The sequence below is a fragment of the Phyllopteryx taeniolatus genome, chromosome 1, assembly GCF_024500385.1.
Source record: "Phyllopteryx taeniolatus isolate TA_2022b chromosome 1, UOR_Ptae_1.2, whole genome shotgun sequence".
NCBI classification, from domain to species: domain Eukaryota; kingdom Metazoa; phylum Chordata; class Actinopteri; order Syngnathiformes; family Syngnathidae; genus Phyllopteryx; species Phyllopteryx taeniolatus.
The window spans coordinates 15,516,762-15,539,265 of record NC_084502.1 but is presented as its reverse complement, the minus strand read 5'-3'; the positions used below and the strand labels follow the sequence as shown (position 1 = coordinate 15,539,265).

The following is a 22,504-nucleotide window of genomic DNA, read 5'->3' as shown; positions in this document are numbered from 1 at the left end:
TGTGGAGTCTGCATGTGGTATGCCCAGGCATGAGTTGCACCTGATAGCAGCTCCATTCTGTTACCATCCATCCATTTTCAATACCATTACTCATCCTGTTCAGGGTCACGGGGTGCTGGAGCCTGTCCAAGCTGACTTTGGGCGAAAGGCGGACGAAATCCTGGTCGCCAGTCAGGCGCAGGGCACATATAGTGTATAGAGACAACCATTCTCACTCACATTCACAGTTCCACACTGAGTGGGAACTGAACCCACACTGCCTAGACCGAAGGCAGGCGAATGTACCACTACCAGGGGTGACAAACTTGTATTTGTCACGGACCCCATCGTAGTGACGCTTGGGAAACTCCAACCCCAATTCCAGTGAAGTTGGGACTAAAGGGTTTTATTGTGTAACTGGTCTGGGGGTAAACAAGGGTGTTTATTGCAGTGTAGTATAAAATGGAAATCAAATGAGGGTGTGCGAGTGTGTTGCAGGAAAGCTCCCAGAAGGGTGCATGTGGAGGCCACAAAGAACAGATGTCGGAGAAGACAATGGCTGCGAGGGGTTGCTGTAAACATGAGAAGACCGCGCCTGGGGCCAGCGGCAAATGGCCATCATTCTGCAGAGCAATGACGACGTCAGATGGGACCATGAACCAATCAGACGACAGCGATTCCATACTTCCTCTTTTAAAGATTGTACAAGTCGGGGGCAAGAACAGATAGCGTTGTTCAGTCTGCGCTGTCTCTGCTGAGGCCAGGATTACCGTAGTTGCTGACCCAGAGCTCTGTAAAATGTATAGACTCCTCTGTCAGGAATAAATTGGTTGACTTTTTACACGTTGTTATCATTGTAGTTCTTTCACGAAAACGAACACGCATGGAACCTCGAGAGTAATAGGTGTACAGCTCAAGCTGTACATTAAGCAAGAATGGGAAAGAATTCCACTTACAAAGCTTCAACAATTAGTGTCCTCAGTTCCCAAACGTTTATTGCATGTTGTTAAAAGAAAAGGTGATGTAACACAGTGGTAAACATGATTTGCAAATCATTGTATTATACTTTTATGTTTGACACAACGTCCCAACTACATTGGAATTGGGGTTGTACATAGATGTTCAATTGGCTCATTATTATTATTATTATTGACTTCCTGGAGCTGGGACATCCAGTATTGGCGGCAGAGTGGATGACTGGTTAACACATCTGCTATTATTATATACACAACAACTTGATGGATAACTAATTTGGGACAGAAAATGGCCTCCAATTGTGGAACGAGCCATGTTCGGTGTGGCATACCACAAGAAAACAAGTCATACTTTTACGGTTAAAGTCGAGATTCATACAGATAATAATCAAATTTCAAATGTAATCTTATAATTTTACGACTAATATTTTTTCCGTTTGGCTTTCATCGTTTCATCCCCCCCCCCTGAAAACATTTTGAATGTAGGAAACTTTATTGTCGGCACACACGTTAACAGTGGTGAACAACGGTGACGCTGTTGTCTTTGAAAATGGCGTCAGTGCATTTTCACTACGCTGTCATTTGTAGCTAAAGTGTTGCTTCTGGTCGCTTCCGACTTTCCACTTTGGATGCGTTGCGACGTTCCTATTTGGCCATTTCATCGTCGCTAAATAAAAATGCGGCGAAGTACATTCTCAATAGTACAGTCCGTTGCATACTAAGGCCGCAGCTGCCCCCGATCTCGCGTAAGGAATACTAGTAGCTCAGTACTAGTACTACTCCGACAGCGGCGACGGCCATTCCGGTGAGTTGTTAACTAGCACTCGAACGAGCTGTCTTGTTCAAACTGCTACTCACTTTTGTTTTCAATTGTACAGCTGAACCGGAAAGTTTGATAGGTCCTTGGGAATGTGTTGCGTTTTTGTGTGGATTAGAACGGTCGGCGAATGTTGATCGATTAGCTCCATCGCGGCTAGCTAGCATCACAACGTACAGATCGCCAGTGAATTTACAAATAACAGCCAATAATATGTTTCGTTTGACTATGGAAGCATTATCCAACCATTCAAAAGTTACCTTGGATTAGTTTTATATAGTTAGCGTTACATTTTACGCTAAAACACAGTGATCGTTTGCAGTTCCTTCCATAGCTAAGCCCAGGTGTAAATGTAAGTTGTAACGTAATGTTATGAGACCTTTATGTTCAAACATGTAGGTATGTGTGTATAAATTTCAAAGATTGATTTACACGAGATCAGGATTGTCAGACAGATCTTTTAAAGAGGATTCCACTGAATAAATGTAATTTTCCTGTAATAAGAAATAAAATGCGTCAATTTATGGCCAATGTCAAACTTTCATGACGTTCTTAATCTTTATCCTAATTTCAAAAGTCTGGTATCATTGGAAAACTTGCTAAACACAGAAACAGACAACGTATAATAATGATGAATTTAAAGTAACTGTAGCAAGCTAAGGCCCAGGTTTACAAAATAATCGTTAAGATCCAGAGTTTGCAGATGGCAGTCAGGTGATTTGTGGTTTTATTTTGCACTTTAACATGTATAGAAAATTTAACAAATTGAGTCAAGAATGAGCAAGCAGGCCATTAGTTGTTGAAATACATCGGAACAAATAAATATAGCACAGTTAAGATGCATTCATAATTGATCAAATTTATGAAGCGTCAGAAGTGACGGAAAATATGAGCCAACTTAGTGTGTGCACGAATCAACCAATTTTATCACATTTGGCAGACCCATAGAAAACATACAATACAAATTTTCTTGTGCATTTGCAAAAGGATATTACAAGTTTTTGAGAGGTGTTTGTCAATTATAAATTGAGGAAATGTTAAGAGAAATGTAATGTGTACTTGCGTTATAGAGAAATGTCAAAGTCATGGATAAAAAAAACTAGGACACGTGTTCTATGTCATCAGTCATGGTGTATAGTGATAACGTCAGTCATGAATGCAGTGAAACACGGAAAACAGCGGTTTGATCACTACTGAAGCATACGCCATCAAGAGTGTAACTCTTTGAGTGACCACTTCCGCCAGCCAGCGGCGGATACACACATACCTAAAACTTGCTTGCTGTGTTTTTCCCATCACTATTATTAAAGTATTATAATGTTCCCTTTGTGTATTCCAGCTCTCCTGGTGCACCTATGTGGATGTGTCTTCGTCAGCCTGCACATTTATATAGCACAGAAATACTAGTAGCCAAGAGTTCCATTTGTAAACTGGACATTTTGAAATCCTCACACTTACTTTAAACAGTAAATGCCAATAGCTTTTCCTAAATAAGTATATACACACACGCACGCACACACACACACACACACACACGTTCAGTATGGCTTCTGTACCAGTGTACTGCCTGTGTCGTCTCCCATATGATGTGACTCGTTTCATGATAGAGTGTGACATTTGTCAAGACTGGTTCCATGGAAGGTAAGTGTTTTTTTTCTTTTCTTCCCAATTTAATTTCCTTAATTCTCATGATGGCGGCACGGTGACCGACTGGTTAGAGCGTCAGCCTCACAGTTCTGAGGACCGGGGTTCAATCCCCGGCCCCGCCTGTGTGGAGTTTGCATGTTCTCTCCGTGCCAGCGTGGGTTTTCTCCGGGCACTCCGGTTTCCTCCCACATCCCAAAAACATGCATGAATTGGAGACTCTAAATTGCCCGTAGGTGTGAATGTGAGTGCGAATGGTTGTTTGTTTGTATGTGCCCTGCGATTGGCTGGCAACCAGTTCAGGGTGTACCCCGCCTCCTGCGCGATGATAGTTGGGATAGGCTCCAGCACACCCGCGACCCTAGTGAGGAGAAGCGGCTCAGAAAATGGATGGATGGATACTTCTCATGATCATATTTGTCGCCTTTAAAAAAAAAATAAAAAAAGTTTAATTATTTACATATTTAAAGTTTGATTGATGAAAGGTTTTCTTTTGAACATTTTGTACCAAAATTCACAAAGAAATAAGAAATTTATAAAATAAATTTCCCATCCTGAAGCGCCATGTACTGCCGGTCCGATAAGGGGTCTTAAGAAGTTAAAACTTATTCACATCCTTCACCTTACTTTACAGGCAATAATTTGAATAACATTTAAACATTGTTAAACAATTTACAACTCTCTCCTGCAACTGTTGTTCCTTCAGAAAAAGTACTTTTGTTTTGGAGTGTTTGCTGCCACAGTAAATGTCTCAATCTGTTGTCTCAATGCTTAGATTCTTTCTTGTGCTAGTGTATGTACAGCAATAGTGATGTCACAATACCAAAATACTGACTTCGATACTATACCTACATAAAATACCCTGATACCCATGCTGAAATGATACCACAACAAAAATCTAAAGCATCATTAAAGGTAGTGGAATGAAAACTGACAAAACAACTTAAAATAATTTTATTAGTGCTAGAGGACTCTGCATCTTTTTGCACAATTGTTTTTTGTCAATGTCTTTATGTCTCCAAAGTGTTCTGTAAATTGACTGTCTGTTGTACTAGAGCGGCTCCAACTACCGGGGACAAATTCCTTGTGTGTTTTGGACATACTTGGCAAATAAAGATGATTCTGATTAAATAAAAAAATTACGATAAACTTGAAAAATGATGTAATAGATTAGCACAATCTTAAATCATTTTTAAAATATTTATATTAATTCCTGGATACATATATATATATATATATATATATATATATATATGACGAATGTTTTTGTATGTATATACAATTGTACATCTACATAAAGAATATCAGAATCATATTTATTTTGCCAAGTATGTCCAAAAAACACACAAGGGATTTGTCTGCTGGAGCCGCTCTAGTACGACAACAGACAGTCAATTGACAGAGAACACTTTTGAAACATATAGACATTGAGAAAAACAGTCACTGAGCAATAAAGGGTTGCTAATTATCTGGTAATGCCGGTTCAAATGTATTTATTTGTAATTTTTTTGACAATTGTGCAAAAAGATGCAGAGTCCTCTCGCACTTAGAGCAGTTTGAATGACTAATATAGCAATAGTCCGGTGCAATGATCATTGTGCAAAGGGCGCTGAGACTTCAAGGAGTGTATGCAGTTTAAAGTGACGAGTAGTTAGATAATCTGGGACAATGCTGATTGTGCAAATGTTGCAGATACTCCTCAGTCAGTGTGGTGCAGATGCTACTCTGGCATGAGTGGCCAGTATTGGTCAACAACAGATATACAAATAGTGCAGCATGGCGAGACTACTCCAGTGAGTGCACTAGTATGTATAATTGGCCCGACAGAAACGTGACAACAAACTCAAGACAAAAAAAATTGGCAGCATGTTGCAATGGAATTGTAGGTTAGCTGTTGAAGAAGTTGATGGCAAGAGGGAAGAAGCTGTTGGAATGTCTGCTAGTTCTAGTTTGCATTGATCTGTAGCCCCTACCTGAGGGAAGAAGCTGGAAGAGCTGGTGACCAGCTACTTGATATATCCTTTTTTTTAATATATATATATATATATATATATATATATACACCTGCGCTAACTCGTCCTTTGCTATCAATCTCCTGCTGGTAACACTTGAGTCTTGTGTGCATCAAATGCTGAGTTTCCCTAACAGCACAGGAATATCCAGTGTATACATCACTGATTTTACTCACATAGCCTCGTGAGCTGCGGACTCTGATGTTAAGTCACGGTGGCTAACGCGTGCTAACGTGTCCGCAGGAGGCAGGAGCTCGTCGGCAGTTTGAAACTATTTCATTCTCCCGGCCCCCACACAGTCACGCGCGCACACAGAAGCCCCTTCCATCGCTCCACACTTAACGGGATTTTCTAACATGTTGGGAGACAGGAAGTCATTGTCAGCTTTTTGTGTACTGGCCTTTTATTTAAAAAAAAAAAAAAACTGGTACTGTGCTGTTTTTGATGCCAAAATACCTCGGTCCGGTACTGGTACCATCACTTGATGCAACACTAATTCACAAATTCACCTAATCACGTTTTTTTTTTTTTGTGGAACCTATCATGAGGTATTCACTGAAAAACAAAATGTAGCTATTTGTGAGATTGTTGAAGTGATACATCACCACTAAGAGATGTTCTCTGTATGTCTTGGTGCAGCTAAGTTTAGCCTGTGTTGTTAGTGGAAGTTACGGAGAGTCTTCACCACATGTGCATATATACACACACTTCTGCTCTTCGCACTAGGGCTCGGTCCCTCAGTTTATAATTACTGTAACATCGATGCTCATTTCTCTTAGCTCTTCTATAGCATCTTAAATGAGGTTAGCATTAACCTAGCTGACTTTTCCATGTTTATTTTTTGGTTTTATTTGTCAGTTTAAATTTAAACTTCAACTGGGACTAACAAATAACCAGCCTGAAACAAGAACTGCATGCAGCTGCTCTTAAAAATACCAGTACTAAAAAGACGTTATCATCTTACTTTTTCTTACAGGAGGTATTGTAGTACTTTTTTCGTACCAGTACACAGTGGAACCCTATTTAAGACTTTATATTTGTTGTTTTATAGTTGTGTAGGAGTAGAGGAGGACAAAGCAACAGAGATTGATCTCTATCATTGCCCCAACTGTCAGCTCACACATGGACCATCTGTCAGTAAGTAAAACATTCCTTTTCTGCCAAGTGAAAATGGAAGTGTTAAGCCGTTACACACAGTTGTGCGGATGTTCACCATAGTATCTGGCTCTCTTCTCCATGTTCACAGTGCGTAAACGTCGTGGAGGCAGCAAGCAGGGAGATGGAGCCGCTGTCGGGGTTAGAGACCCTAATCGTCTGGTGAAGACAGGCAGCCCCCAGTTTGTGAGGGAGCTACGGAGTCGCACCTTTCCCAGGTATACTTCTTTATGGAAAATACGCCCCGGCATAGGTGGAGAGTGCTAATTACAATGGTCTCTGCTACCAAAGGTAGGCATGAAAATGAGCCTCTATCATGTAGAGTTTTGGTGTCACTGATCAACACTCATTAAAGTGTTGCCTACGTCAACACACAGAAAAAAATAATATATCCAGGTATTTATAATGACTCTCTAAGTTTAGTCATCAAGAAAATCGAGCAAAATTATTTCCATTCTACCTAATGGCATTTTAAACTCATTTACTGCCATTGATGGCTTTTTTTGATAATCGGCCTGTTTTTTTGCCCATTTTGCCCCTTCCCGACCAAGCATGTCAAATGCCAGACAATCTTAAGACTTTGAAGATTATCCTAAAAGATTGTCCTAAGGTCTGATGTGTGTTAAGAGTGGGTTCGTCACGATTTTAGGGTCCGAAACAGGTCGGCCGCGACAATCTTAAATAATTAACGTTTTCAATATTTACGACCAACACTCTTCATGTGTGTGGGGAACGCTGAGATCACGTGAGATTTCGAGATCGGTGGTACAAGAGAATCTTTGTGTGTGATCTGCTGTGTTGAGATTCTCGGAGCACACCACACACGATGACCAAAACTTTTATTTTTTATCTTCATGTTTGGGGTCTGTAGCAGATAAAAAAATATTTTAAGAGTAGAACAATCTTCGTGAACCAGGCCTTAAACTGGAAGGGATGGCAGTGAATGAGTTAAACAAATCTCAGTTCACATAGAGACTCGTTTAAAGAGTGTCAGAAGTTTAAAAAAAGTAACAGTAGCATCCTACATTGAACATTCTGAAACTCTTAATGAGTTCCACTGTAATGTTTAATAAATAGGCCCGTTGTTAGGTAAAGTTTTTTAAAAACGACAACCTGTGATGTCATAAAAGGAGACGAGCCAAACAACCTTCGACGTGTGCGTTTGTGTCATTCACAGTGCAGATGAAGTGTTGCTGAAGCCGTCGGGGGCCCAGCTAACAGTGGAGTTTCTTGAGGAGCATTCATTCAGTGTTCCTGTCATGGTGCTGAGGCGAGACGGGCTTGGCATGACTCTGCCGCCAGCATCGTTCTGTGTCAGCGATGTAGAACACTACATTGGTAATTCACACCCTCCTGATACAGTGGTACTTCCAAGTTGGACCATAAATGGGTTAGAATTAAATTTGGTATTGCGATCAATGACACATCAGTGGCTTTTTTTCATGGAAATCAACTTTATTTATAAAGCACTCTAAATCAGGCTTTACACGATCAGGATTTTTAGCGCCGATCAGCGAGTTTTAAGAAAAAACGATCACCGATCTGATCACAAGATGGAGCAATGTGTCTATTTAAATGACTTGTTAATTTACTGTATATACTTGTGTACTGTATACTGCGTATCTACAACAGAAGTATTCTCTATTCAGGTCATGAATCAATCTAATCAATCAGGTCAAACAAACATGACAGAAATAATGGGTGCTAACTTACTGTAATTAAATTACTTCACACACACCAAAACGTTCGAGCATGATTCAACAGACCACCAGTGCAACTGTTAGTGCTAGCACTAGCTTGCTAGGCTACATTATGTTTTGTTGCCTGCTTGCGAGCCGTATCGTATTAAAAGTACGTGAACATATCTCAAGCAAGCCTTGAATCAATGTCCTCTCCCGAGCACTGGTGATCACCAGCACACGTTTTCCCCCATTTTCTTCTTATAATACACACGACGCGATCGATTGTTGTTGTCGTGGCTGTGGTAACGAGTGGATCAGGTCGCGTTTGAGTTGACAAGATAAAGCCCAGTGATCGTAAAAGACGGGATGCGGTGGTATCAGAATACAAGCTTTTATTTCAGTTGTCCGACATAGTGCAATCATGAAAGACCAAATTTGTCTTGTTGTCTGATCCGGGCATTACGTGTTGTCTGTCCCACACCGCCGACATGTTTTTATTTTTTATAAATTTATAAAATTTACAGATATTTACAGTACTAGGTCAAAAGACACGCAACAAGGCTAAAAATAAACCAGCTTTTGGATTCAAATATACTGTACACGATGGCGACGCGGAGTAAATGTCTTTTGCGGAACCAATCAATTAGGTCATTGATCGGATCGGCGAATTATGACATTAAAGGTGATTTTATTTTATTTATTTTTTACTCATTATCGCGACACATTCTGTTTATCCCATACATATACTCTGTTCGAGTAAAAGGGGCTTAAACCTGTCGTAATTCCGACGTTGGCATTTCTGTCCCTCATGGCTGTGACAATCCTAGATTCACCCCTAATCTTTATTTTATACTCAAAACCTGTGCTGATTTCAAATCCAAAGTGATGCAATGCCCCCATCTACATGGATCAGTTAGTCATTGCAGTGGATTACAAACCTGAATTTCACAGACATGCTCGGACAAGACCCTCCTTCTACGCCTACCCGTTGAAATATGTACTTGACGTATATAACATTTGGATTCCAGTTGGCGAATATGAACATTGATGGCGGTGAATGACTTAATTGTCTCACGAGTACAAAATGAAATCAACCACCAATGTAACGTTACAAAACTTAACGTACATGAAGTGCTCTACCTTTTGTTCACAAGTGACAAGATCATGGCAGCTAATCACCCGACGGCTAGCGTGAGATGCTAAAGTAGCAAACAAAATCTTCAGTCAGTGTTCCTTGTTTTCAAATAGTACAGATGGTTTTAAGTTTACCAGTCAGACCACCGAGGTTTATTCACAATGGCAATGTAACAAAACGTGGCGTGGTACTCTACCAATATAAAGCATGAACAGCGCTAAGAAATTTATATATGAAGCAATTCTTAGGCTCAGTCATCCACATGACCACTGGTGGTCATCTCCCAGCTATCATGACACTGAAACACTCCTCAACACTGGACAAAAGTACTTCATCTCGCTTGAGAATGTGAGTCTACACACTTCACGGTAACTTTGTGTGGGTGTTTTTTCTTCTACCGCTGTCCCCTTTTTAAAAGAAAATGTCGCAAAGCAAGCACGCAAATTGAGCCTTTGAAGGATGAAGTGAAGTCTAGTGAGGTCCCCTGATGGCGCCTACAATATGACTACCTCATGTATGATGACACTTATACTCTGAAAAGTTAAATATAACTTCAACTTTTGGGTATATTTTTCACCAACTTTGAACTTCAAGGTACCACTGTCTACATTTCAACAAGAACACTGCTCTATGTTAATTGTACCTGCAGGGTCGGACAAGGAGATTGACGTGATCGACGTGTCTCGACAGTGTGACTTGAAGATGCGACTCAGTGACTTTGCTGAATACTACAACAGCCCCAACAGAGACAGAGTGCTAAACGTCATCAGCCTGGAGTTCTCAGAAACCAGGTTCTTAAAAATGCTTTCACTACTCACCTGACTTTGTTCATGATGCACAGGACGGTCACATGATTTGTTGTACTGCTATTATTCAGAGTTTGTTGAAATTGATCCGGGCTGGGCAATATGGCCTTGAAATAAAATCTCAGATTTTTTTCATCACAGAAATCTGATTTCTGATTTAAATAATTTGTTTCCCCTTTGCTTTGTGAAAAAGCAAATGACAATGGCATTATAAAAGAAAGCTTTTAAACATCTTTTCCCATGGAATTAAATGCCCTTTTGTCAAAATGTATGTACACTGTATTGCCAAAAGTACTCGCTCACCTGCCTTGGCTCATATAATTTTAAGTGATATCCCATTTTAAATCCATGTGGCTTAATATGATGTTGGTCTACCCTTCACAGCTATTACAGCTTCAACTCTTATGGGAAGTCTTTCAACAAGGTTTAGGAGTGTGTTTATTGGAATTTGAGCGTTTTACCAGAAGCGCATTTGTGAGGTCACATACTGATGGACGAGAAGGCCTGGCTCAATGTCCACTTGAAATCAACCCAAAGGTGTTCTGTCAGGCTAAGGGCAGGACTCTGTGCAGGCCAGTCAAGTTCATCAGTAATAAATTCTCTCCATGTCTTTATGGACCTTCCTTTGTGCACTGGTGCCCAGACATGTTGGAACAGGAAGGGGTAATCACCAAACTGTTTGACTGTCCAAAATCTCTTGGTATGCTACAGCATTCAGAGTTCCTTTCACTGGAGCTCATGGGCTAATATTTTGGAAATTTCCAACTTTGTGGGAACACTTTGGAGATGGCCTCTTCCTGTTCCAACATGATTGTGCATCAGTGTACAAATCAAGGTTTATAAAGAGATGGATGAGAGCGTTTGATGTGGATGAACTTGACCTCAACCCTATAGAACACCTTTGGAGGAATTCGAGCGGAGACAGTGAGCCAGGGCTTCTTGTCCAACATTAGCGTGTAACCTCACAAATGCGCTTCTGGAAATGTCAACATTTAGCATAATTAACTGTGATTGCCTTGCGCCAGGCTCCTTACTTGTCAAACGGATAAGTGTACAAATGATTGTTACGATAAAATCGATTAATTGCCCAGCCCTAAAATTAATAGATGGAAGGGGAAAGTGTTAAGAGCATTTAAAAGAAACTTTTGGGTTTATTTTAGGCTTTCAAACCTGGTGGAGACTCCAAAGATTGTGCGGAAGCTGTCATGGGTAGAGAACCTCTGGCCCGAGGAGTCTGTGTTTGAGCGCCCCAATGTGCAGAAGTACTGCCTAATGGGAGTGAAGGATAGTTACACAGACTTTCACATTGACTTTGGAGGCACCTCAGTTTGGTATCATGTTTTACGGGTGAGGACAAAACATTTCACTTAACATTTTGTATCAATCAAATTTAATTTTAAGAACCCTCCCATGTTCCCATTCATTCAGGGAGAGAAAATATTCTACCTAATATCCCCCACGCCAGCCAACCTGGCGCTTTTTGAGCGGTGGAATTCCTCGTCCAATCAGAATGAGATGTTCTTTGGAGACCAGGTTGACATGTGTTACAAGTGCTCCGTCAAACAAGGAAACACCTTGTTCATTCCAACCGGTAAGCAAGAACAAATTAATCTTTCACTTATATACTGTGTCCCTCTCTCTATTTGATCATATTCAATAAGGAAACAATTTCCTGGCAGTTGTGAACACATAATTGATAACGTGTTTTTTCCAGGGTGGATTCATGCCGTGCTGACTCCAGTGGACTGTCTGGCCTTCGGGGGAAACTTTTTGCATAGTCTTAATATCGACATGCAGCTTCGGTTAGTTTCTTTAAACCTCTTTTAATGCCATTCACATACACTCTTTGTGTACACACCCCTTCTTAAAAGCTAGGTGAGAGATGGTGTAATGAGAAAAGAAGGTTAAACTGGTCATCACGAAATAAGCATATTTTCCTTTGCTTATATTTTAGGGCATATGAAATAGAGAAACGGTTGAGCACAGCAGACTTGTTTAAGTTTCCCAACTTTGAAACAGTGTGCTGGTATGTGGGAAAGCACCTTCTTGATACCTTCAGAGGTAATGTTTAAATGTCCATATGTTAAATATGGGTCCTGCTGGCCCCTCTTACTTCATCTTGTTCTCTTTCATAAGCATACAATGTTCTGTCTGGCAGGTTTGAGAGAAAATCGCAGACACCCAGCTACTTACCTGGTTCATGGGGCAAAAGCCCTGAATAATGCCTTCCGCACCTGGACCCGGAAAGAGGTAGTTTGACTCTTCGACTGAATTTGTGATGCAGGTTGAAGAGCCCGATTCCGATTTAGTGCCTATATCTACTACAGTATTTGTATTTTCAAGTGACCCCTAAATGATATCATTGTGCACATTACATGACACATAAAACAGTCTGCAATGTGCACACGGCTGCACAAGTGCACAAGTGTCAGTATTGGGGAGCCACAATGCAGTAGTAAATCATAATAAATACAAATAATAAGAAAATATTTAAATAATACAGCCTACAGAAATAATACAAATATTAGAGGTTACACAGCGTTTAGTGTGCCATCACAGATCATCACAGGTGCTGTGGGAAGTGATCCAATTTCACTAAGTCCAAATTTTTTTGACAAATAATATATCTTTGAATTGTCTATGCCAGTGCTGTATAGTGATAGGCAGAATAATTAAATGTTCTTCCACTAGATGACAGAATACATAATTCACCTGTGTAACTACTTTTTGAGACGACAATACGCATCTTTGCTAAACAAAGGTTGAGGGAGACATGTTTAGTTGGCCTGGACATATGTGCAACACCTACTCTAAAGTATACTGGTGTGAGGGTCAAAATAGATGGAGGAGGTGTTAAATAGTGGAGAACTTCACTTGCTGCTTTAATTGAACGAATACTCCTTAAAACAATTGGGTAGTTAGAGCATGCGTTCACCGTATCTCATAAGGGGCTGGGATAGGATTTAATTACTTTACTGTACCTTCTTACACGCAGGCGCTGGGGAATCACGAAGTGGAAATTCCAGAAACCATCAATACCCAGACACTTGTGAAGGACCTTGCTAAGGAGATACGTCTGGTTGAGGTAACTAAACAAATGGCTCAAAGCATAGGCATGCACATTTTTATGGTATGGAATGAAGTTGAACAGTGTAAACGTGTTTTGTACAATATATATTATCCTTTATTGTCAAGTGTTTTCAGCTGTATTTATGTTATAATATCACTTTGCATTCGCTCTCTTCATAGGACATTTTCCAGCAAAACATTGGCCGCACTGGACCTCAATTTCCTGGCTCACCGCGCTCAAAAACTCCCTTGACCACCTCTCAGAATTCAGGCCGCCCCCCTGGAAAGAAGAAAGGCCTCAAACCCAAGGATATAATTGGAAGTCTTGGGCCAGCAGGACCCAAAAAGAAAAATCAAAAAGGTCCCCTTAAGACTGAAGCTGGAGAGTTGGACCTGCTTGAGATCCATACCAAGCATACACTGAAAAAAATCCAACCTGGCAAGTCCAGAAGCAAGAAAAAGGTACACATATGAAAGATGTAATTTGAAACATTTCAAAAGTGGAAGCATAAATTTTACTTTCTTGAAATCTTTGACCTCTTAAGTTGGAGCTGCCTTTGGAAGACTTTGAAGGAAAGTTAAACAAAAGCAAGCTGAAACTTGTGCTGACCAATGGAAAAATTCAAGGGTAAACTTTGAGACTTATTGCTGTGTTCATTATCTACTGGTCTCACCAAAGGCTTAGTTTCCAACTGGTTATTTGTTTCAACTCTAGCAAGAAAGTGGGCAGCAATGGTGCAGGAGCAGCTGCCAACTACCAGCACCTTGCCATGGAGGGATCCAGTCTCTCTGACCTGGAATCAGAGGATGAGCTCCAAATAGATGAGACCCCGCCTCCACGCCGCAAGCTTGCTGGATCAAGCAAGAAGAAGAAACTCAGTGGTGAGATTTGTTGTTTATAATTGCTGAATGTACTGTAGGTGGTATATTATAGCCAAATTCACACCCAATAAGCTGTAGAGCTGCATCGTCATTGCGATGTACGTATAGGCAAGTCCTTTTGATTTACCGCGGTACCTGCCCTTCAGAGACGGTATGTACGTCTTTTGAGAGTTTTTTTTTTTTTTTTTTTTTTTCCCCCCAGAGTGGCTAATAATTCTCCAAATAAGTTATTGTGGACTATAATCATCAAAATAAGCACACATCAACTTACACTTGTTGGTGACATAATGTCACAGCCGATCATGGCACCTGACGTCAGTGGGACGGTAAGAGGAATCCCAGGTAGTTAGACTCTCGGCACTGCCCCATTCACTAGTATCACGTTACCCACGAAGTCATGTTGACTCTGGTGAAAGTTTACAAAAATATCCATTGTAAAATGCGCACTACAGAGATGATGCATTGATATGAAGAACAAATCTTTATTTCACGATTTAATTTTTAAAAAAAACTTCAATCACAGTAGAATATTGACATTGATTTTACGTCATCCCTTGTAAAAATGTAATACTGTGTAATGATGCTCTTGCCAGTAGCAGTAACACTGCTGTCAGTGTCAGCAGAGAGATAAAGTGGATAGTGACACAAGTGACACTTTTCATCACCAAGATGTGAGCATAAAAGCAGTTGAAATAGTAAACTATATTAAATGTTGATTAATGTTCTTATCAATTACAGTAAAATGTTAAATTGATTCACTTGATTTGATAATCCTCAAGAAGGATCTGAAGGACTTAATAGAATTTTCTCAAATTCAAACTTTATAGTTGAAGATAAACATTAATATTCTAAATCTTTGGTGGTAAATATTAGTAGGCTAACTTCAGCAGTCAGATAATTGTAAAGGATTTAGAAAACATGACAAAGTGCTCTATATTACATAAAGGGGTTGGGGGGAGGCCCTGACTATGTTTGCCGTGGGCCCCCAAATGACTAGCTAGCTACGTACAGCCCTCCTTCGAGCCAGCTTGGCATGACAACTACAGTAGGATTAGCGGCTCGTGCATTGATGAAGAAAGCAGCTAGCTAGCTGTGAGAACTAATGTGATTTGTAGGACACACTGGCCATCGACACTTCAAACGTACGTCGCGGTAATAAATGTGCATGCTTCAATTAAGCGCCAAGCGGCATCGAGTCTTTTCTTCCCCGATGGCCGCCCCCCGCAGCTGGGAAAGCCTGTGAGCCTGACTGTTTAGCCAGCAGCAGCTGGACGGCGAAGTGAAGCATTTTAGAAAGTGGGGGTAAAAACTACACCATTTACACCGTTCATGTGCCCTGCGACTAACTGGCGACCAGTTCAAGGTGAAGTCCGCTGTTCGCCCAAAGTCAGCTTTGGATGGATGGATAACACCGTTCACACACGGCAGAATGGGCGCACTCGCTTTAACTTTTATCAGGAAAGGCTTTTGAGTTTTAACATAGGCAATTTTGATTCACCAAAGTGGTTAACGTGGGCAATATTTGCTTCGCCACGTCCTGTTTCCATTAGCCATTGGCGAGGTGGCAAACGGGCAGCGCAAACCCTGTATATGGTTCATTTCGTAACATGTGGTGTGTAAACAATGCTCTCCAGGTCTGCCTAGGAAGTTGCCCAGAGCCAAGCCTTGCTCTGACCCAAATCGCATCCGGGAGCCAGGCGAGGTAGACTTTGACATCGAGGTAAGCTCAGTATGAATACACCAGAAACAAGTATACTCATAACACTTTTATTCATTGTAATTTCTCATGTATGATGCATAATTTTTTCATAAATAAATCTTAAGTCAATAGTGCATATAATAAAAGTTTAAAAAGTCCATCAAAAATGGTGTATTAGTAGATATGTGCTTTAGAAAAGACAGTTTAGTTTTAAAATCATTTTACTTGGAAATTTTGCATTCTATTTAGGTTTGTTAAAAATACTATAATTTATCTACCTCTATATTATATGTTTAAATAATGAGGTTGTGACGCACAGTAGTGTTTAATTTTCCACACTGCAGCTTTTCCACCTCCCACGTGGCCATTGGCACTTTAGCCGTCTTGCACAATGTACTGTGAACAATAACGGTCATCTGCCTGGATGCCATTTTGACTCCTGGTGCAAGATCATTACAAAATAAGACACAACAACAAGCAGCAAAGGGGAGATCAATTCACAGGATCTATTAACATTCATATTATTACAACTATTTATGGGAATAGGGGACTAACTGACATAAAGCAGCATTTTAACTGTACAACGGCGCTAGGCCCGCTGGGAAATCCCCTGATAGCAAGCCACCATGTTTTAACAATGATGTTATCATCATGGTAATAATGTGAAATAACAATAGCCTCAAGCATTAAAAAGAAATTATTGTTTCCGAAACAATGTGAAAAGGAAACCTGGGTGCAGTTAACAAAAGCTGTGTTTGCTGATGTAACGCATCACATTCATCACAGTGTTATTACTTAATGATTGTGTATTTTCGACAAGCCTGCTAATTGTATAATGACAGCGTTCTCTGTTGTTATTGGTTTTTTTCTTTACATTTATAACATTTAACTCTGTTTGCCCTTGTCAGTTTGTAATGCATAATCCCCCAGAAGTAGATTTATGACTGTAAAGGTGCCAATATTCAATAAAGAATGTTTGTGCACATGGCCTCAGGAGGATTACACCACAGATGAAGAGGCCATGGCTGCTCATGGTGTGAAGGGCGGAGCAGGGGGCATCCTGGATTTACTGAAGGCCAGCAAACAGGTGGCAGGCTTGGACTCCTCTACACTCAGGTTGGAACACTGTCTTAGTTTTATCTGCAACATTTCTAATCCTTGTAGTTATGATATACATGTGCCATACCACCTCTTCTTTGGTGTGACTCATTGTTTGCCAAACATATTTTTCCTTCTCCAGTGAGGAAGCCCCGGCCTCTCCCAGTACTCGCGATGCCATCCAGGGCATGCTCTCCATGGCTAACCCGCCTTCCTCCTCCTCTTCCTCCTCTTCCTCTTCTTCCTCCTCCTCATCCTCCTCATCATCACCCTTGTCTGTCTCTGGTGGACTGAGAGAGGGATTGGGAATAGTAAAGGGGAAATACGGCAGAGCTGTGTGGGTGACTGGTGGGGTCAAAAAGACCACAGGAACTGAGAAAAAAGCTGTTATCCAGCGTCCTGGAAAGCGGGCCATTAAGCGTCCAGCGCGACATCTTAGTGACGAGGACAGTCCAGATGAGCAGGAGACGCTGGGAACCTGTTTTAAAGATTCCGAATATGGTAAGCAACCAACAAAAAACGCGGTGTTCCTCCACATAGAACAGTAAAACACAAGCACATGCAGGAGCTGCTGTTGACCACAGCTCACGCCCAGACACTCCCAGCCAGACCCTATGGGCTGAAATATGTGCCACCAGGAATTGAATTTGAATTTACAAACTGAATTTGAAAAACATAATTTTAATTTGTATAAACTGAAGTCCAATCAACTTGAAAGTGAGTGTAAGATTTTTTTGTATACGCAATGAAAATTCGAATTATATATTTTCACATTCAGTTTGATCATTTCAGATTCAGTTTGACAAATTCCGTTTCAAATTAGCTGTGACAGACATCCGGGAACTGTAAGGAATAGCAATCGATCGGCGATACACAGGTTTCGTCTTCGGCCAATCAGCGCCTTCGTTTTTTTTATCGCGTGACATAGGGATTCTCCGGGAAATCAAATCTTCTAACCAGCGACATTATTTTAATCTTTATACCACCTTTCCTTAACCTTTGTGGAATGGATCATACAGTCAGAAAGAGATAAAAATGTGCTTCTTTTCGAACATAGAAAATGACATATCACAACGACGTAACTAAGTCGCCATTCCGGTTGTTTCCAACATAACGTCCGTCAGACATTGAACTCCATGCCTTAGGCTTTACTGACACCTTGGGGTAGAAACAGCACACAGCACATCTCGATGCAGACAGCACTGTTTCAAATGATTTCTGGGGGTTTACATCAATGAATTGGAGTCCAGCCCTTATGAAGCCATTGTCCATTTTTTGGGGACATTTTAGGACTTTGATGTATTCCACCAAAGACAAAACAGTTAAAGTCAAATCTAAGCTGCTTATCTCCTGCTAATGTCCAAAAGAAAATGGACAAGGGATGCATAAGGATTGGACTCCCAATTCATTCATGTAAACCCCCTTAATTCATTTGAAACAGTGCTGTATCGTGATGTGCTGTGTGCAGTTTTGTACCCCTAGGTATCAGTAAAGCCTAAGGGATTGAGTTCAATGCCTGGGTGATGTTATGTTGGAAAAGAACCGGAAAGATGACTTAGTCACGTCGGTGTGATATGTCGTTGCCTATGTTCGAAAAGAAGCACCTTTTTATCTCTTTCGGACCGTATGATTCATTCCACAAAGGTTAAGGAAAGGTGGTATAAAGGTTAAAATACTGTCGCCAGTTAGAAGAGTTGACTTCCCAGAGAATCCCTATGTCACGTGATCAAAAATGAAGGCGCTGCTTGGCCGAAGATGAGATATGTGTATCGCTGATCGATTGCTATTCCTTACAGTTCCCGGATATCTGTTACAGCTAATTTGAAATTGAATTTGTCGAACTGAATCTGAAATGATCAAACTGAATGTGAAAATATATAACGTGAATTTTCATTTCAGGTAAAAAAAATTCTTAAATTCACTTTAAAGTTGATTGGACTTTAGTTAATACAAATTCAAATTGTGTTTTTCAAATTCAGTTCGTAAATTCAAATTTAATTCCTGGTGGCACATATTTCAGCCCATAAGACCCACCATAGCTTGAGCCAACCAGCTCCACCAGGTCCCGCCTCTTAAAGGCACATAAATAACACAGACTCTAGAATATGCACTGTAATTTCTCTGTTATGGTCGAAATTTTTATGTGTTCAAATATGTATACATTGTGTTTAAAAAGTTTATATTGATAAGTTTAAATGTGTTTAAAGTGTGTGGATGAGTAAAACTATAAAAAGGTTTTTGTATGGTCTCTTTATATTGCAGATTTGTCCCTATAACGGGGTTTCATTGTACAGTAATTCACATTTGCGCCCACTAAACTTCCGGCTTCATTAATGATTCTTCTTAGTGTATCCATCGTTGGAGTCTGATGAGGAGGACCATGCTAACAAAGCTAAGATGAAGCGGAAAAAAAATTGGGATGACACACCTTGGAGCCCTAAAGGTAAATCAGAATCAGAATCATCTTTATTTGCAGAGTATGTCCAAAACACACAAGGAATTTGTCTCCGGTAGTTGGAGCCGCTCTAGTACAACAGACAGTCAATTTACAGAACACTTTGGAGACATAAAGACATTGACAAAAAACAATTGTGCAAAAAGATGCAGAGTCCTCTAGCACTTAGAGCAGTTCGAATGACTAATATTGCAATAGACCGGTGCAATGACCATTGTGCAAGGGGCGCTGAGACTTCAAGGAGTGTATGCGGTTTAAAGTGACGAGTAGTGCGATAATCTAGGACAATGTTGGTTGTGCAAATGTAACCTCAAATTTGCATTTTAAATTTCTGATCTTCTCCTGATTTATTCTGTCATCCTCTCTTCACTTAACAGCCAGGGTGATGCCTACTCTTCCGAAACAAGATCGACCAGCCAGAGACGGAGCGCGAGTCGCATCAGTGGAAACGGGCCTGGCAGCAGCTGCAGCCAAGCTAGCACAGCAGGTGAGTGCAGAAACAATGACGAGATGGAGTTACAATCAGGTTGTTGAGCAGCAGCATATTTTATAGCTCTTAAAGCATAAGTACACCCTTTTCTTTGGCTATGATTCAGGAGCAGCATAAGCCTGCGAAAAGGAAGTACACCAAAAAGGTGCGTCCTCCTGTCCCTGTTATGAGCCCTCCTCCAGTTCAGACAGAGCAAGCTCCGCCTTCGCCACCACATGTTCCAGAGTCGGCACCTGACTTCAGCCCACACAGGAGGATGGATTACTATTCCGCCAGTCTACTTGATCATGAATACACAGCAGGGCCGGGACCTTTTGGCCCTGGTGGCCCTAGAGGGGGTGGAGCTATGGCCCCTGGGGTATTCCTTACTTCACGCCGACCTTCCTTGTCGCCACAAAACAGCAGCTCACTCTCCGGTGCATCGCCTTCAGGGTTAGCTTGTCAAGGCATAGCTGGAGTTGGTCAAGGTAAGTGAAATAGAGAAACAGCACAATTTGCATATTTGTCCCTTTTCTCATGTATGCTGCATGTGTGTATCTTTTGACATTTAGGGAAGCGTCCAAAGAAAGGACTTGCAACAGCAAAACAGAGACTTGGAAAAATTTTGAAGATTCACCGCAACGGCAAACTTCTTTTGTGATGGAATCTGGAACTATATAGCTGAAGACATGAGTAGGAATGTTTTGGGAAATTATTATTGGAGGTCTCGAGATAGTAATCTATATTTTATACTTAAAAGTGTTTACTAATGTTTCCATGTGTTAGTTTGACCATCTCTTGGCCAACATTTTCATTTGGCACTCCACTACTGTCTCTGTATAACAGTATCACACACACATCTCTCACTTAGTGCATAAAGGCCACATAAAGTGGACTATTACAATTGGGGTTTTCCAATCACAACTTTAAAAGGGAAAGAAAATGATACATACGTCTTTGTCAGTTAAAATATAATTCCAACAGACACAATATTGTAGTCTTAACTTTTTTTAAAACCTATTTTTACCTCAAATGAACGGTTTTTAATAGGACTTCTGATGCCATCAGTCTACAGTTTTACAAAAAGATCAGTGTGAAATTACTGTTTGCTTGTTAAACATTTCATATATAGATTACAAATTGAGGTAGTTAAGTGATGCAACAATTGACCTTGTAAGTTATATTTATTGTGATTTAATTTATTTTAAGAGGCAATATTTTGTCATCTTTACCCTATTTTCTTATACTCTTTCCACCTGAATTTTTGTTTGTCATCCTTCTTGGTCCCTACTGACTTTTCAACCACAGTATAAAAATAGTAACAATTATTTTGTTGGAAATCTTCATATTTTTACATTTGTTTTAATTGTACATATGTAATATTTGTGATGTGTACATAGTTAGATTGGAAAAGCAAAGACAAAAATGGTTTACAGTGGATATAGAAATGTTTTTAATAAAAATAAATTTAACTTGAACTTATTTCTAGGTAAGTCTATCAGGATACGTCTTGCCTACCCTACCCCATCATATGGTATACAGTAATCCCCCCTCAGTCGCTGCGGTTAGGTTCCCGAAGCCCCTCGACCCACGCAATAAGTAAAAATCCGTGACACACAAATATCCTATTTAAATACACCCTTGGCATGTTTTATAGCATTTATAGCACTAGTTTTTAAGTCTTTAAACACTTTTAAAACAATCCAAACACATTTAAACATATTGAGAGCAAGAGCAATGGTTAACACAAAAATGCTGTACAGACAGTGTGTGTGTGTGTGTGTATATAAGTAACAACTGTGATGACAAAAAAATCATGTGATATTGTGGGACCGTGATAAGTGAACCACGATATAGCGGGCTTTTACTGTGCAGGTCATGTATATCATTATTAGCGTTTGAGATTTTGCTACAGTGAATAGTCATTTGGAAGTGTTCATTAAGCCCAACTTCTCACTGCTAAAAAGAGCAACAAGAAGTATTCAAGCACCACCATGCTTCACGCTGGCTTCGGTTGGTCTTTCTTTTTATATCCACTGTAATTCCTGCTAGGCTTCAGCATTCATTCCACAGAATGTACAAGAAATCGAATGTCGGCAGAAATGTTGATGTACCAAATGAAAACGTGAATGATCACCTTGTGTAAATATACAGTATGTTGTAATTTTGTTTTTATAGTTGAGAAACATTGAAACCTTTCTTATCGTTGTACATGAGACGTTGCTGTATTTTTTAAATAGTTTTTTTTATATATATATTTGTATGCATTAATTGTCGCGTTTAGTCACGTCTTGGCCATGTAACATTTGAAGTGTACTGGGGAAAACAAATTCATTTTGTTTCCTCATGGTTTAGTTGATTATTAATCATCATAGATATTCAGTTTTGTGTTTTTATGTACTGTTTTAAACGTGTTTCAATACGACTTGGAAAAGAAATTATAACTTTAGATTTTTTTCAAATATGATGTGATGGATTTTGTGTGCGTGTTTGTGTGTTCAGTCAGTTGGAGACAACTGTGTTAATAGGAAGCTGCGCACACCACAATTTATGCTTTGTTATAGATGGACTTTAGGGCCACAACACATTCTATTTTTGAATATTTACATTCAAATATTCTCATTACTG

The 22,504-nt window shown here is 40.1% G+C and overlaps 1 protein-coding gene across 2 annotated transcripts; it reads left to right on the top strand.

Annotated features, from left to right (window-relative positions):
• The first annotated feature begins 1,477 nt into the window (after positions 1-1,477).
• phf8 (PHD finger protein 8) lies at positions 1,478-22,343 on the top strand. 2 transcript variants are annotated; one of them, XM_061775023.1, is made up of 22 exons: positions 1,478-1,758; positions 3,110-3,411; positions 6,478-6,563; positions 6,673-6,799; positions 7,759-7,919; positions 10,048-10,189; positions 11,365-11,551; positions 11,633-11,795; positions 11,919-12,006; positions 12,159-12,265; positions 12,363-12,454; positions 13,200-13,289; positions 13,454-13,735; positions 13,819-13,901; positions 13,989-14,155; positions 15,790-15,875; positions 16,849-16,970; positions 17,095-17,453; positions 19,300-19,395; positions 19,785-19,894; positions 20,004-20,364; positions 20,449-22,343. In XM_061775023.1, the coding sequence occupies exons 2-22, from the start codon at positions 3,314-3,316 to the stop codon at positions 20,535-20,537; spliced, it is 3,096 nt and encodes a 1,031-aa protein (XP_061631007.1). In that variant the 5' UTR covers positions 1,478-1,758; positions 3,110-3,313; the 3' UTR covers positions 20,538-22,343. The 2 variants fall into 2 exon arrangements, with proteins under 2 accessions (XP_061631007.1, XP_061630997.1); XM_061775013.1 differs by lacking the exons at positions 1,478-1,758; positions 3,110-3,411 and having other exon boundaries at positions 4,705-6,563.
• Positions 22,344-22,504: the final 161 nt, after the last annotated feature.